The sequence below is a fragment of the Bos indicus genome, chromosome 14 (genome assembly GCF_029378745.1).
Source record: "Bos indicus isolate NIAB-ARS_2022 breed Sahiwal x Tharparkar chromosome 14, NIAB-ARS_B.indTharparkar_mat_pri_1.0, whole genome shotgun sequence".
In the NCBI taxonomy this organism is placed as follows: Eukaryota; Metazoa; Chordata; class Mammalia; order Artiodactyla; family Bovidae; genus Bos; species Bos indicus.
Window position 1 is genome coordinate 67,295,610 of NC_091773.1, and position 16,521 is coordinate 67,312,130.

Consider the following 16,521-nt stretch of genomic DNA (forward strand, 5'->3'; position numbering starts at 1 on the left):
TTCTCCAAAGAAGACATACAGATGGCTAACAAACACATGAAAAGATGCTCAACATCACTCATTATCAGAGAAATGCAAATCAAGACCACTATGAGGTACCATTTCACAGCAGTCAGAATGGCTGCGATCCAAAAGTCTACAAATAATAAATGCTGGAGAGGGTGTGGAGAAAAGGGAACCCTCTTACACTGTTGGTGGGAATGCAAACTAGTACACCCACTATGGAGAACAGTGTGGCGATTCCTTAAAAAACTGGAAATAGAACTGCCTTATGATCCAGCAATCCCACCGCTGGGCATACACACTGAGGAAACCAGAAGGGAAAGAGACACGTGTACCCCAATGTTCATCGCAGCACTGTTTATAATAGCCAGGACATGGAAGCAACCTAGATGTCCATCAGCAGATGAATGGATAAGAAAGCAGTGGTACATATACACAATGGAGTATTACTCAGCCATTAAAAAGAATACATTTGAATCAGTTCTAATGAGGTGGATGAAACTGGAGCCTATTATACAGAGTGAAGTAAGCCAGAAGGAAAAACACCAATACAGTATACTAACACATATATATGGAATTTAGAAAGATGGTAACGATAACCCTGTATACGAGACAGCAAAAGAGACACTGATGTATAGAACAGTCTTATGGACTCTGTGGGAGAGGGAGAGGGTGGGAAGATTTGGGAGAATGGCATTGAAACATGTGAAACGTCATGTATGAAACAAGATGCCAGTCCAGGTTCAATGCACGATGCTGGATGCTTGGGGCTGGTGCACTGGGACGACCCAGAGAGATGGTGTGGGGAGGGAGGAGGGAGGAGGGTTCAGGATGGGGAACACATGTATACTAATTAAATAATTTTCTATTAAAGAAATAAAATATAAAAAAAGAAAAACAGAAAGAAAAAAAAATGAAAAAAAAAAAAAGAAAAAGTTGGCTTAAAGCTCAACATTCAGAAAACTAAGATCATGGCATCGGGTCCCATCACTTCATGGGAAATAGAAGGGGAAACAGTGGAAACAGTGTCAGACTTTATTTTTTTGGGCTCCAAAATCACTGCAGATGGTGATTGCAGCCATGAAATTAAAAGATGCTTACTCCTTGGAAGGAAAGTTATGAGCAACCTAAACAGCATATTAAAAAGCAGAGACATTACTTTGCCAACAAAGGTCCATCTAGTCAACGCTATAGTTTTTCCAGTGGTCATGTATGGATGTGAGAGTTGGACTGTGAAGAAGGCTGAGCACCAAAGAATTGATGCTTTTGAACTGTGGTGTTGGAGAAGACTCTTGAGAGTCCCTTGGACTGCAAGGGGATCCAACCAGTCCCTTCTGAAGGAGATCAACCCTGGGTGTTCTTTGGAAGGAAATGATGCTAAAGCTGAAACTCCAGCACTTTGGCCACCTCATGCGAAGAGTTGACTCATTGGAAAAGACTGATGCTGGGAGGGATAGGGGGCAGGAGGAGAAGGGGACGGCAGAGGATGAGATGGCTGGATGGCATCACTGACTTGATGGACGTGAGTTTGAGTGAACTCCGGGAGTTGGTGATGGACAGGGAGGCCTGGTGTGCTGCGATTCATGGGATCGCAAAGAGTCGGACATGACTGAGCGACTGGACTGAACTGAACTGAACTGATTGGCTTCTTGCTCTCTGAGAGGAAAGATTTGACAAGTTAAAGAATTTGTCTTTTCTTCTGGAGTACTTGTTTTCTCATCTGTTCTTGCTCTGAGGCAGTATTTATGTTCACAATATTTGGATACAGTTGTCTCTCAAAGGCAGGACTTGAGGGGCAGTGTTTCTTTGGAGCCAATATGGCGTTGCCTGGAGGTGGATGCTTAGACCCAAGAGTCCTGCTGTGACCGCCTTGAGTGTCAGATAGCTGGTGACAGAAACACCCTTATATCTCTCAATAAATTAGTTGTTTGTGTGAGTTTGTGATATGCAGGGCCCCTCTTTCTTGGGCCAAAGCCTGGCACTGTTCAAGCCCCACTTTCTAGTTCTCAAAATGAAAATAAACCAGTTAGACTGGATCTGTCCATGTAGCAAAGCTTAGAGGGGTCACTATCCAGAGGGTTTATGTTTGTCTGAGTGGGACTTTGGGGTTTGAATTTTCTAGATGTTAGCCAAGTTTTTTCAGCTCCATGATCTTGGAAAAGTCAATTGTGAGCTGTGTCTCCAGGATTTCTCATCTCTAAAATGGGAATTAAAATAGAGCTGACCTCACTGCATCAGATGAGGGTTAACTGAGAAAATGCACTTAAAATTCCCAGTAACATCACTGGCCCAGGCCGGGTGTTAGTGATAGTCATGATATGATTTGGATGACAAGGTGAACATGGGAAAATTCACAATCTCCAAGATAGACTGGCTGGTCCTTAGAATTAAGAGAACTAATTGGATTAGGGTGTGACTTTATCATCAAGATCTGAGTCACAACTAAATGTTCTTTAAATCTGGAAGATAAAATGAGGCTTTCTGAGGTACCATCAGACTCATAGATATATGGCTTGAGCAGATCTGGAATGACCACCAATGATAATAACATAAGATTCTTATAACATCAAATAAGAACAACCGTCTCATCTTGTGTACAAAACCCCATTAACCATGCTTGTCATCATTCTGTTGCTGAACTGCAGATCATCTACAGGGAAAGCAAAAAGGCAAAAAAAAAAAAAAAAAAAGACTTCAAAAGTAATTCCTTTCTGCTTCAAAAATAGTCTTGGGTTTTCTGGTTTAACTGAGAATTGAGAAGTAAGCATGCATCATTAATTTCTATGCAAAAACATTCTTCACTTCAAATGGCAATTAGTTGATAACATTTCTATCTCGTGTCATGATGAGATTTTTATGCTAATCATCACATAGCAGTAAATTAATCATTTGGGCACAGTTAGAGAGGATGTATATTTCATGAGACAGATATAGATATCAAGATCTGCTTGATATTTACTCAAGGTAAGTGAGAAGCATCTCAAATTATTACGAGGGAAGCACGGTGGGCAAATACGGCTGTGTGACACTGAAATGTACGCAGTGGAGACGCCTGAGGATTTTCAAAATGCTCTTGGTGTCATTAATGTAATTATTGTGAGGAAGTTGGGGCACTCTGGGGAACTTCAATTCCAAATCATTCACAGAAATTCCAGAACCCTGAAAACCACATCTTTAACAATGTCAAGGGCAAATTCAGCAATCGACCTCCTTTTCCTCTAATCCCCTCCTTTTTCTGTTATAGAATTCACCCTTTTCACATTGTACAATATTTAAATGGGTTTCTCTGCTCAATTTGCACTTAAGTCTACTCAGTCAAACGAATCAGAAAAGCATCTTGACCCTAAAGTCAAATTGGAAAGCTGCTGTGTGCATAGGAACTAGGCCACGGCTTAAAATGAGATGCTGTTTCTTAGTAGATGAACAGGGCCTTTTACAATTTATGGAAAATAAGAGAATTGTACTTGAAAATGCCTGTAGCCATAGTGATTCAACAGCACGTGCTAGGCTACATGGCTGCCTGGGAGACCTAAGTGATTGTGATGTGCAAGTGGAGTTGTCATGAGAAGAAACTCTTTAGACCCCTCTCCTCATAATTCCTCACCCACCACGTGTTTCCCCAACCCCACGCGGCTCTCTGCAACTCCTATGCTTTTACTACTACTTCTCAGCCTGCCGCCGACGCGCTGCCCACCGCACACACTCACACTGGCCCCTGACCCAGCCCCTCTTTCTCCACCAGTAAGCCAGCAGCAGAGCGCCCAGTGAGGGCGTGCCTTCAGTTGGCGTGTGCAATTATTATTTTTTCCCCAGGGAAATACAAAACATTATGGGGAAAGGATAGGATAAGATCCATCTCTAGGATATAGGTGGAGAAGGTACACCCCCAAACCCGGTGCAGAAGGTGGGATTGGCACAAAGGCTGCATTTCCTACTCTTTGCATTAGGTGACCAAAGTTTTGGAGCTTTAGCTTTAGCATCAGTCCTCTCAATGAATATTCAGGACTGATTTCCTTTAGGATTGACAGGTTTGATCTTCTTGCAGTCCAAGGGACTCTCAAGAGTCTTCTCCGGCACCACAATTTGAAAGCATCAATTCTTCAGCAGAAACCAAAAGGAAGAAAGAATTAAACCTTGAAGCCTGAAAAAGGAAACCTCAAAGACAATAAGTTTTTAAAAAATAATAATGAAAAAGGCAGAGAAATACTGTACAAATGAAAGAACAACTACTGGAAAAACCATGGCTTTGACTCTATGGATCTTTGTTGGCAAAGTGATGCTAATGCTTTTTAATATGCTATCTAGGTTTGTCATAGCTTTCCTTAAGGAAAAAGTGTCTTTTAGTTCATGGCTGCAGTCACTTGGAGTGATTTAGGAGTCTGCAGTGATTTGGGAGCCCAGCAAAATAAAAATCTGTCACTGCTTCCACTTTGGCCCTTCTATTTGCCATCAAGTGATGGAACCAGATGCCATGATCTTTTTTTTTTTTTTTTTAATGTTGTTTCAAGCCAGTTTTTCTCTCTCCTCTTTCACCTACATCAAGAAGTTCTTTAGTTACTCTTCACTTTCTGCCATTACAGTAGTACCATCTGCATATTTGAGGTTGTTGATATTTCTTCTAGCAATCTTAATTACAGCTTGTGATTCATTGAGCCCAGCATTTCACATGAGGTATTTCTGCCTAGAAGTTAAATAAGCAGGGTGACAGTATGCAGCCTTATTGTATTTCTTTCCCAATTTTGAACCAGTCTGTTGTTCCATGTCAGGTTCTGTTGCTTCTTGATCTGCATACCAGCTTCTCAGGAGACAGGTAAGGTGGTCTGGTATTCCCATCTCTTTAAAAATTTTCCACAGTTTGTTGTGATCCACACAGTCAAAGGCTTTAATATAGTCAGTGAAGCAGAAGTAGATGTTTTTTTCTGGATTTCTGTTGCTTTTTCTATGATCCAACAGATGTTGACAATTTGATCTCTGGTTCCTTTGCCTCTTTGAAACCCAGCATGTGCATCTGGAAGTTCTTGGTTCACAAACTGCTGAAGCCTAGCTTGAAGGATTTTGAGCATAACCTTGCTAGCATGTGAAAAAGTGAAAGTGAAAGTGAAAGTTGCCCAGTCATGTCCGACTCTTTGTGACACAACAGATTATACAGTCCATGGAATTTTCCAGGCCAGAATACTGGAATAGGTAGCCTTTCCCTTCTCCAGGGGATCCTCCCAACCCAGGGATCGAACCCAGGTCTCCCACATTGCAGGTGGATTCTTTACCAGCTGAGCTACCAGGGAAGTCCAAGAATACTGGAGTGGATAGCCTATCCCTTCTCCAGGGTATCTTCCCAACCCAGGGATTGAACCCAGGTCTCCCACATTTCAGGCAGATTCTTTACCAGCTGAGCCACCAGGGAAGTTAGAATACTGGGGTGGGTAGCCTTTCCCTTCTCCAGCGGATCTTCCTGACCTGGGAATAGAAATGGGGTCTCCTGCATTGCAGGCAGATTCTTTATCAGCTGACCTACCAGGGAAGCCCTGCTAGCATGTGAAATGAGTGCAATTGTATGGTAGTATCAGCATTCTTTGGCATTGCTCTTCTTTGGGATTCTCTTCTTTCCTCAGTTATTTGTAAAGCCTCCTCAGACAACCATCTTGCCTTCTTGCATTTCTTTTTCTTTGGGATGGTTTGGTCACTGCCTTCTGTACAATTTTATGAACCTCTGTTCATAGTTCTTCAGGCACTCTTTCTACCAGATCTAATCCCTTCTATTTATTTGTCACTTCCACTTATAATCATAAGGGATTTGATCTAGGTCATACCTGAATGGCTGAGTGGCTTTCTTTAATTTAAGCCCGAGTTTTGCAATAAGGAGCTGATGATCTGAGCCACAGTCAGCTCCAGGTCTTCTTTTAACTGACTCTTTAGAGATTCTTCATCTTTGCCTGCAAAGAACATATCAATCTGATTTTACATCACCATTTGGTGACGTACACGTGTGGAGTCATCTCTTGGGTTGTTGAAAAGGGTGTTTGCTGTGACCAGCATGTTCTTTTGACAAAACTCTGTTAGCCTTTGCCCTGCTTCATTTTGTACTCTAAGGCCAAACTTGCCCATTATTCTGAGTACCTCTTGACTTTCTACTTTAGCATTCCATCCCCTATGATGAAAAGAACACCTATTTTTCATGTTAATGCTAGAAGATGCTGTAGGTATTCATTCAACTGGTCAACTTCGGCTTCTTTGGCGTCAGTGGTTGGGGCACTGACTTGGACTTGCTGTGATGTTAAATGGTTTGTCTTGGAAACAAACCAGTATCATTCTGTTGTTTTTGAGTTTGCACCCAAGTATTGCATTTCAGACTCTTGTTGACTCTGAAGGTTACTCCACTTCTTCTAAGGTATTCCTGTCCATGGTAGTAGATATAATGATCATCTGAATTAAATTCTCCCATCCCATCAATTTTAGTTCACCAATTCCTAAGATGTTGATGTTCAATCTTCCCATTTTCCTGCTTGAGCACATCCAATTTACTTTGATTCATGGACCTAATCATCCAAGTTCCTATGTAATACTGTTCTTTAGAGCAATGGACTATACTTTAACCACCAGACACATCCACAGCTGAGCTTCGTTTCCACTTTGGCCAAGCTGCTTCATTCTTACTGGAGCTATTGGTAAGTGCCCTCTGCTCTTCTCTAGTAGCAATATTGGACACCTTCTGACCTGGGGGGCTCTTGTTCTGGTGTCGTGTTTTTTTACCTTTTTAAACTGTTCGTGGGGTTCTCCAGGCAAGAATACTGGAGTGGGTTGCCATTTCCTTCTCCCATGAACTACGTCTTGTCAAAATTCTTCACTATGACCCATCTGTCTTGGGTGGCCTTGCACAGCATGGATCATAGCTTCATTGAGCTAAGCAAGCTCCTTCGCCATGACAAGGCAATAATCCATGAAGGGACTATATTTATATATTAAATATATAGTATAAGATATTTATTCTGCTGCTGTGCTCAGTTCAGTTCAGTTGCTCAGTTGTGTTCAGCTCTTTGTGATCCCATGGACTGCAGCATACCAGGCCTCCCTTGTCTATCACCAACTCCTGGAGTTTACTCAAACTCATGTCCGTTGAGTCAGTGATGCCATCCAACCATCTCATCCTCTGTCATCCCCTTCTCCTCCCGCCTTCAAACTTTCCCAGCATCAGGGTCTTTTCCAATGAGTCACTTCTTTGCATCAGGTGGCCAAAGTATTGGAGTTTCAGCTTCAGCATCAGTCCTTCGCTGAGCTCCATCATATCCAACTCTTTGTGACCCCATAGCCTGTAGCCCACAAGCCTCCTCTGTCTGTAGGATTATCCAGGTAAGAATACTGGAGTGGTTTGCCATTTCCTACTCCAGGGGATCTTCCCAATCCAGGGATTGAACCCAGGTCTCTAGTATCTCCTGCATTGCCTGGTGGATTTTTATCACTGCACCACCTATTGTGCTCTATTTATATATAATATTATATATTATATGCAAATATATATATGTAAATGTATATATCCATGTATATGATATAGTCTTTATAGAAAATAACCCTGGAGCTAAAGATAATTGCCAGCTAAACCATTAGACTATCTTTGGACTCTGATAATGCAGAGATGCCATGAATTTTAGTTCAGTCTTTGGACAATTTGTGAAATCTCTAAGAATCTACTTTTCCAAATTGGAATCAAGCAGTGAGAAAAGAATGATTCAAAATGTGCAAAATGTAAAAAGAAAATGAGTGTATACACTGGATAAAAACTAATGACTTAACACTCATTTCTGACCAAGTAGGAGTAATAGGGATTAGACTTATTTTTATGTATGAAGTAATTAAAAATTCAAATAAAATATATGAAACAATAGTTTTTAAGACACTACACATCAGGAGATGAAGGACAATCATGCCCGAGATACAGAAAATGATTGAAATGAGTTCTAAATGATGGCACTACTTCACCTTGAGGGAGCTTCCAGGAAACTCCAGGGAAGGGAAGCCTAAGTAGAGCCCGGGAACCATGACGAGTCGAAGAGCAGAATCTGAGTGTCCAGGGAGGCCACGGCAGTGTGGGCTCTCAGGACACAGTCTCAGAGAGGGAGAGCCTCGCATGGTGAGACACTGGAGAGCTTCGGGGGGCCCCCAGCCCTCCCCAGCTGAGCACGGATCCATGCATGTGTTAGAGAAAACCATCAGAGGCTGCGGAAGCAGCCAGCTAAAAGGAATAGAAGAGAGAGCTCAGAAATCATCTGACATAGTTTGTTCCTCCAGTCAGAGAGGAAAACCTCGTAATTTATGGGGCATCAATAGAGCACTCAGAGAGGTTAGTTCTAGGAGTTAGACAAAATTAGCCTAGAACAAATGCTTTTATAGTTCCACCCCGCAAAGCCTGGCTAAATAATTAGGATGTGGTATATTTCTCAATCCAGCATGAATCTGAGGATGACTGGATTTTGGAGTGAGGTGGAAGCACTTTGTAAACTGCATGACCAGTATTCAGTCAAGAGATCTTCCTATGTCTCTGGAGGGCTACCGTGGTAGGAATTGACAACCTTGTAGTAACTTCCAGTCCAGCTTTCCATCTATGGCTTCTGTCTCCTTTTGTGAAGATGGGATACAAATGGGACCACCTAAAGCACAACTGTGAAGACGTCCCTCGTTGGCAGCTTCCATATGTCCTGCTTAAGCCTCAAGAGAATCCCAGGACTTTCCTGCTGGTGTTCAGGTTAGCTCTCTCTTGATATGGCTCTGTGTTGGGAACTTTCATCTTGTTTCTATCATTTCCTCGAAGAAGAGAAGAACAGAGGAATGGAAACTGAGAAATGACTGAAGATTGAAGGAGCTGATGTCCCCTGTCAGAGGATAGTTACTGTGAAGCTACTATGTGCTATGTGCTCTTTTTGGTGCTTTCAGATATTTTTCAGGGATTATGCCTTTAAATCAGGCAAGTGATTTAATCACTTGTTTCCATCTATTCTCAACAAGACACTACAGAGGAGGTATGAAGTGGGAATATAATTGTTGACTTATTAGACAATTGTTCTAGAATTTACTGAGAAGTCTTTCTTTTATTTGTACCTTTTGCTGATCTTCTCTACCAACCTGGCCATAAACCAAGTCTTCATGAATGTGCAGTTTTGGATCTAGACTCTCTATTCTGTTCCATTGGTCTATTATTCTACCCTTGTGCCAATGCCATGTCATCTTAAATACCACATCTGATAAGGAGTCTTGTTATCTGATGAGGTGAAATAAAAAAAAGAATCAGAGTAAGCTTTGATAGTAAAATCCCCCAAGTTATCAGTGTCTATATATAATAAAGATTTATTTCTTGGGCATACGTCACGTCATCATGGGTAGACTGGAAGTTAGGTCATGCCTCGTCATCACTCAGGAAAGAGGTTCCTGGAACAGGCACTCTTGGGAAGATGGTCCTTAATTATGATGGGGGAAGAAAGAGTGTACCAAAATCATGCACTGGGTCTTAAAATTTTCACCCAGAGGTAACCACTCCTGCTATTTCTTGGTCAAAAGCACATGGTGGTACTGAATTACAAGGGGTCAGGAGGGTACAATCTTGCTGAGAAAGAAAAGAAAAATGTTTGGAAATCACATTGATGGCTACTTTGATCCTTTACTTTTACTTCCTTTTTCAGGAATGCTGGCTATTGTTAGTCTTTTTTCATCCAATTACATTTTAAAATCAGGTTGTAAACGAAAAAACCAACCAACAAACCAAGATTAAGAACTCAAACCAAAAAAATCCTATTGTGAATTTTGATTGAGATTGCATTGATTCTATAGATAAATTTGGGGAGAATAGACATCTTTACTACTGAGTCTTCCAAAACTTAAACATGGCATATTTATCCAATTATTTAGTTCTGTCTTAATATACATGAGGGTTTCCCTGGTGGGCCAGACAGTAAAGAATCTGCCTGCAGTGCAGGAGACTGGAGTTCGATCCTTGGGTTGGGAAGATTCCCTGGAGACGGGAATGACAACCCTCTCCAGTATTTTTGCCTGGAGAATTCCATGGACAAAGGAGCCCGGTGGGCTACAGTCCATGGGGCTACAAAGAATTGGGCACGACTAACACTTTCACTAAAATATATGAATGGAGTTTTACCATTTTCTCCCTAAAAGAAACTTGCACATCTTTTTGTAAAATTTGTTTCTAGATATATTATATTATTAGATACTAATATAAATAATATAGTTTTGGTTGCATTTTCTAAGTATGAAAATGTTTCTCATTATATGTTAATTTTTTCTATAAAACTCCTAAACTTTGTTTTTAATTTTGATTTTTTTGTAGGTTCCTTTGAATTTTCTACATAGGCAATTATGTTTATCTATAGATAAAAAATTTCTTGCTTTTTCCCATTGCTTAACTTTGCCCTCCCTGCCTTTCTATAGTGGCCAGGACATCTAAGATAGCATTGACTACAGATGACTCCAGTAAGCACTCATGTCTTATTCCTTATATTAAAGAAAGTGTTTGGTAATTGTGATATTTTAACTTTTTCTTTTTTTGGTAGGAGTTTTTCATCAGGCAAGGATGTCCTCTTTAATTTTTATCCTAAATGGATTTGGGATTTTACATGACCTTTCCCTGTATCTTTTGTGGTCTGTAGTGTCTCTATAACATGTCATTGCAGATTTCTTTATTCTTTTTAGGATTCATCGGGTTTCTAGATTCTGTGGACTGGCGTATTTATTTCTGGAAATTTTTCATTTATTATTCAGATGATTCTGTCTTCCTCTTTTCTGGAACCCTGATTAAACATAAACTAGACCATATAACACTAGCTTTCATATTTTTTAACCTCCTTCATATTTTCCATATCTTTTTCTTTTGATGATGAATTATCGTTAATTTCTTTACTGTTTTCTTTAAGTTCATGAATTCTCTTATCTGCAGTTATGCTGGTCCTCTAATTTTTAAATTTCATTTACTATAGTTTACACTTCTATAGAATAGAAGTTCTATTTGTTTTCAATAGAAACAGAAGTTCTATGTATTTTTTTTTTACAATACACTTGGTCACTTTTTATACCCCTTTGCTTTCTCCTCTATTTTCAATCCCTTCTCTTTACTTCCTTAAATATCATAGACATAGATTTGAAAATCAATTTAAACATTCCAGTATCAAAGGATATTGTGAATTAATTTTGCTGTTTTCTTTTTTTGTACTGCTCTTGCTCAGAATGCTATGATTCCTGGTTTTTGTTTTTTTTTTAACTGGGAGTAAAAAAATAAAACTTATTTTTATTTTTTTTTACTGGGAGTTACAATAAAAGATTATTGTAACTTAATCTGTGGGAATTTCTCTGGACTCTCCACTCAGCACTTACTTAAAATGGTAATTTTTCTTATGGTTCTCAGAGTTATTTTTAATATATAATTTTATTTACTTATTTTTGGCTGCTCTGAGTATTCTTTGCTGCTTGGGCTTTTCTCTACTTGTGATGAGTGGGGGCTACTCTTTGTTGCGATGTGCAGGCTTCTCATTGCAGTGGCTTGACTTGTGAAACACAGGCTCTAGGCTCAGGCTTCAGCAGTTGCAGCACGTGGACTCAGTAGCTCCTGGGCTCTAGGGCACAGGCTCAATAGTTGTGGCGTATGGGCTTAGTTGTGCGGCAAGGTGGGATCTATCTGCATAAGGTATCAAATCTGCGTAATCCTTTGGAGGTCTCAGTTTCATTGAGGTTGTCTAGTATCCCTAATATGGCAGGCTATGGAATTTGTTGATAGTCCCCAAGCCACTAAAAGTGAAAACAGAATTTAAGTTCACCATATTCTGCTAATTTTCTCCAAAAGAAAGCTAGTTCAATGTGCTCTATATTACCTTGGTTCATGCCTTCACTTAATTTTCGGTCTCATGGTCTTTATCTTTTAATCAGTTAATTCATATATTTAAAACAGTGTTTCTCAGACGTCATCCAGCATTTTGTGTTCAGTGTAAGGGTCAATCAGTGTACCAGTCTGCTACCTTGCCAGAAATGAAAGATCTTTTTAATTATTACCATTAATAAAACTGATACTTGGTTTCTTCCTTCCGAGAATTTAGTTATATGTATATTAGACCATTTGGTAACAAATTACATGTATATTAGGCCATATACATATTAGATCACAGTCTGGGGTGATTTATTCTGGTGTTTGTTTCCCTTCACTTTTCCTTCTCTTCGTGTTTTAGTTTGGATAATTTTTATGGACCTATTGTCAAGGTCGTTGATTCTTTCCTCAGACTTATCCAGTCTGCTGATGAGCCCAAAAAGGAAATTACCCATCTCTGATGCTGTATATTTTATTTTAGTATTTGCATTTGATGCTGTTTTATAGTTTTCATCTTTCTATTGAAATTCTCCTTCTGTTCATGTACATAGTCCCATTTTCCTACTAGATTTTAACATATTAACCATAGTTATGTTAAAGTTGCTCTCTGATATTTCCAACATCTGGAAATATGATGCTGCTTTGTCTGGTTTTCTTAATTGCTTTAACTCTTGACAATGAGTTTTTCTCGTATTTTGGGGTGTGTCTTGTAATTTTTTAAATTGAATACTGGATATTGTGTGTGAAAGAATAGTAGAGATTATTCTCAGACTAGATGAGGATAAGTGTTTTGCTCTGTGAATATTATTTAGCTTCTATGAGCCTCAATATTTTTTCTTTTTGACCATGCTGCAATGCATATGGGATCTTAGTTCCCTGACCGGGGGTTGAACCCATACACTCTGCAGTGGAAGCACAGAGTCTTCCCCCATAAGCCTCAGTTTTGTTATCAGCAAAATATGAATAAGCCCCAACTTCATAGATATATTATGTGAAATATATAAAACATAAATGTAAAATAGTATTATCATTTGCTCATGGTAGATCTTTAATAAGGAAATTGGATTTTACATACTTGATTTTTTCCTCAAGTGGTGACATTTTTTTCTATTAATTAAAAAATTTCATACCTCATTAAAAAATTCTAAAATATTGAAGTGTATAAATTAGAAAGTCAGATGCTTGCATATGTTCAATTAAGACCGTACTACAATTGTGTATTCCTCTACCTTTCAATGAATAACTTAGAACAAAAAATTGGTGTCACTATATTTGATTTAATGTTCATACATACATGCATAAAAGCCAGAGGTCTTCCAAAGCTTTATCCAGTACTTCCTTCTGAAGTAGAAACAATATTTTTAGTAAGTGGCATAAAGAAATGCCCACACTTGGATCTCTATCATATTTTGATTCTATGTGGGGGTGGGATTTGATTTGATTCTATGTGGGATTATTCTTTAGGAAAACAGAATTTGGAAAGTATCAAGAAAGATAATGTCAGAAAGTATGAAAAAATGTGCTTTGTAAATGATCAATAAAGTTGTCAGGTGAAGAGGGGCTTCCTAAAGCTGCAGACCCAGGATTCCTGGCCAGAAAGGGCAAAAGTGCCCTCTTTCTTGTTCTTGCTAAGACCTGGGCAGCATTTCTTCCAAGTCTGCAACGACGTAAGAGACAACGGCCCAAACAGCGGCAGCAACATTCATCTGCTTTGGATCCATGACGGTCATGGTGTCTCCATGGGAGTGATGGAAGGAGAAATATTTATACAGGTCATCAAGTAGACTGGCTCCTGGGGAGAAAAGAGGAAGAACTCTTAATGAAGTATTTTGACAGACATTGCTGAATAGCTGTTCAGATACCACTGGCCCTCTTCCTTGCTCCTATGGACAGGCTGTGATGGCAAAATAATGACATTCCCAGCCTCCCTTGCAGCAGGAAACGGCCGTATGGCATTGTTCTGACGACTACGATATGAGTGGCAGGCATGGGAGAGTTCTAGGAAAGCCTTAACTTGGTTGACAAGAGTCAGGAAATGCCCTCGTGCTGAATTAAAAGGGATGAGAGGTTTAGAACTGCAGGGGGCAAAAAGCCTCCACACTAAAAATGGCAAGGTGGAAACACAGAAAGAGACTGGGTTTAGAAAATATTGCAAGCCCACCGAGTAAGCTCTACACTGCCTAATACTGAACTTCCTGCTATGGGAAGGAAAATAAACTTTATTTGAAAAGCAAGTGATACAAATGTCCCCTCTATTTATAAAAGGACAATATATGTACTGTTTTTTTGTATCAGCAGAGTGCAAATTATGTACGTCCCTGGATACAAAATAAAGTCAGTACTCCTTTGCTCAAGATTTTTTTTTCTCAAGTCATTCAGTCACTTCCCATGAAATTTCCCAGCAAGCCCCACCAACAGGAGTCTCCACCACCCTTAAGAACTTCTTCTTACTTCAGTGAGGTCTTTTTCTAGTTTGGTCATGGACCAGAGCCTCAGGGAATGGTGGCTCAGCTGGTAAAGAATCTGCCTACAATGCGGGAGACCTGGGTTTGATCCCTGGGTTGGGAAGATCCCCTGGAGAAGGGAAAGGCTACCCACTCCAGTACTCTGTCTTGGAGAATTCCATGGACTGTATAGTCCGTGGGGTCACAAAGAGTCGGACACGACTGAGCGACTTTCACTTTCTCACTCTCGTGAGGCTTTCATCTTGTTTCGTTATGGATCAGAACCTCAGGGAATCTTCACACCTCCTAGTCATCCTTCAGAACCTACTGGGCCCACTCTGCGGATTCTTTCGCCTCAGGCCTAATTATTTATTTACTTACCATTTTACTAAGATATATACCATACATACATAACACTGTAGAGAACAAAAATGTATATAATAAAGGCTGACAATATAAAAGGTCACATATGCCCATGATTCAATGCAAGAAAGGCATCACCAGTACCTTTAACATTTTATGAGCTCCTTCTCACAACCCCATGGGTCCCTCCAGAGGGACCCATTATCCTGTTCTGCTTGTGTGTTAGCCACTCCTTGCTTTTCTTCATAGTTATTCCAAATAAATATAATCAACACTCTCCAGGCTCTAAATGTAGAAGTGGAATAGTCGGGCTATGGAGCATGCATATGTTTACTTTCCTCTATTTCTTTGCATTGATTGCTGAAGAAGGCTTTCTTATCTCTTCTTGCTATTCTTTGGAACAGAATGGGAAAGACTAGGGATCTCTTCAAGAAAATCAGAGATACCAAAGGAACATTTCATGCAAAGATGAGCTCGATAAAGGACAGAAATGGTATGGACCTAACAGAAGCAGAAGATATTAAGAAGAGATGGCAAGAATACACAGAAGAACTGTACAAAAAAGATCTTCACGACCCAGATAATCACAATGGTGTGATCACTGACCTAGAGCCAGACATCTGGAATGTGAAGTCAAGTGGGCCTTACAAAGCATCACTACGAACAAAGCTAGTGGAGGTGATGGAATTCGAGTTGAGCTATTCCAAATCCTGAAAGATGATGCTATGAAAGTGCTGCACTCAATATGCCAGCAAATTTGGAAAACTCAGCAGTGGCCACAGGACTGGAAAAGGTCAGTTTTCATTCCAATCCCAAAGAAAGGCAATGCCAAAGAATGCTCAAACTACTGCACAACTGCACTCATCTCACACGCTAGTAAAGTAATGCTCAAAATTCTCCAAGCCAGGCTTCAGCAATATGTGAACCATGAACTTCCTGATGTTCAAGCTGGTTTTAGAAAAGGCAGAGGAACCAGAGATCAAATTTCCAACATCTTCTTGATCATGGAAAAAGCAAGAGAGTTCCAGAAAAACATCTATTTCTGCTTTATTGACTATGCCAAAGCCTTTGACTGTGTGGATCACAATAAACTGTGGACAATTCTGAAAGAGATGGGAATACCAGAACACCTGATCTGCCTCTTGAGAAATTTGTAGGCAGGTCAGGAAGCAACAGTTAGAACTGGACATGGAACAACAGACTGGTTCCAAATAGGAAAAGGAGTACGTCAAGGCTGTATATTGTCACCCTGTTTATTTAACTTATATGCAGAGTACGTCATGAGAAATGCTGGACTGGAAGAAACACAAGCTGGAATCAAGATTTCCAGGAGAAATATCAATAACCTCAGATATGCAGATGACACCACTCTTATGGCAGAAAGTGAAGAGGAACTAAAAAAACTCTTGATGAAGGTGAAAGTGGAGAGTGAAAAAGTTGGCTTAAAGCTCAACATTCAGAAAACGAAGATCATGGCATCCGGTCCCATCACTTCATGGGAAATAGATGGGGAAACAGTGGAAACAGTGTCAGACTTTATTTTTTTGGGCTCCAAAATCACTGCAGATGGTGACTGCAGCCATGAAGTTAAAAGACGCTTACTCCTTGGAAGGAAAGTTATGACCAACCTAGATAGCATATCGAAAAGCAGAGACATTACTTTGCCAACAAAGGTCTGTCTAGTCAAGGCTATGGTTTTTCCTGTGGTCATGTATGGATGTGAGACTTGGACTGTGAAGAAAGCTGAGCACTGAAGAATTGATGCTTTTGAACTGTGGTGTTGGGGAAGACTCTTGAGAGTCCCTTGGACTGCAAGGAGATCCAACCAGTCCATTCTGAAGATCAGCCCTGGGATTTCTT

General features: G+C 40.1%; 1 protein-coding gene across 6 annotated transcripts in view; it reads right to left on the reverse strand.

The window, feature by feature from the left end:
* Positions 1-13,111: 13,111 nt before the first annotated feature.
* The window catches only part of CPQ (carboxypeptidase Q), a 560,676-nt gene continuing 557,266 nt past the window's right edge, over positions 13,112-16,521 (reverse strand). For 5 of the 6 annotated variants that reach the window (XM_019974049.2, XM_070802866.1, XM_070802863.1 and 2 more), the window contains exon 8: positions 13,112-13,646. In XM_019974049.2, the coding sequence (XP_019829608.2) occupies positions 13,483-13,646 (164 nt within the window). In that variant the 3' untranslated portion in view covers positions 13,112-13,482. The remainder of the gene's footprint in view (positions 13,647-16,521) is intronic. The other variant, XM_070802867.1, reaches the window with a different exon arrangement.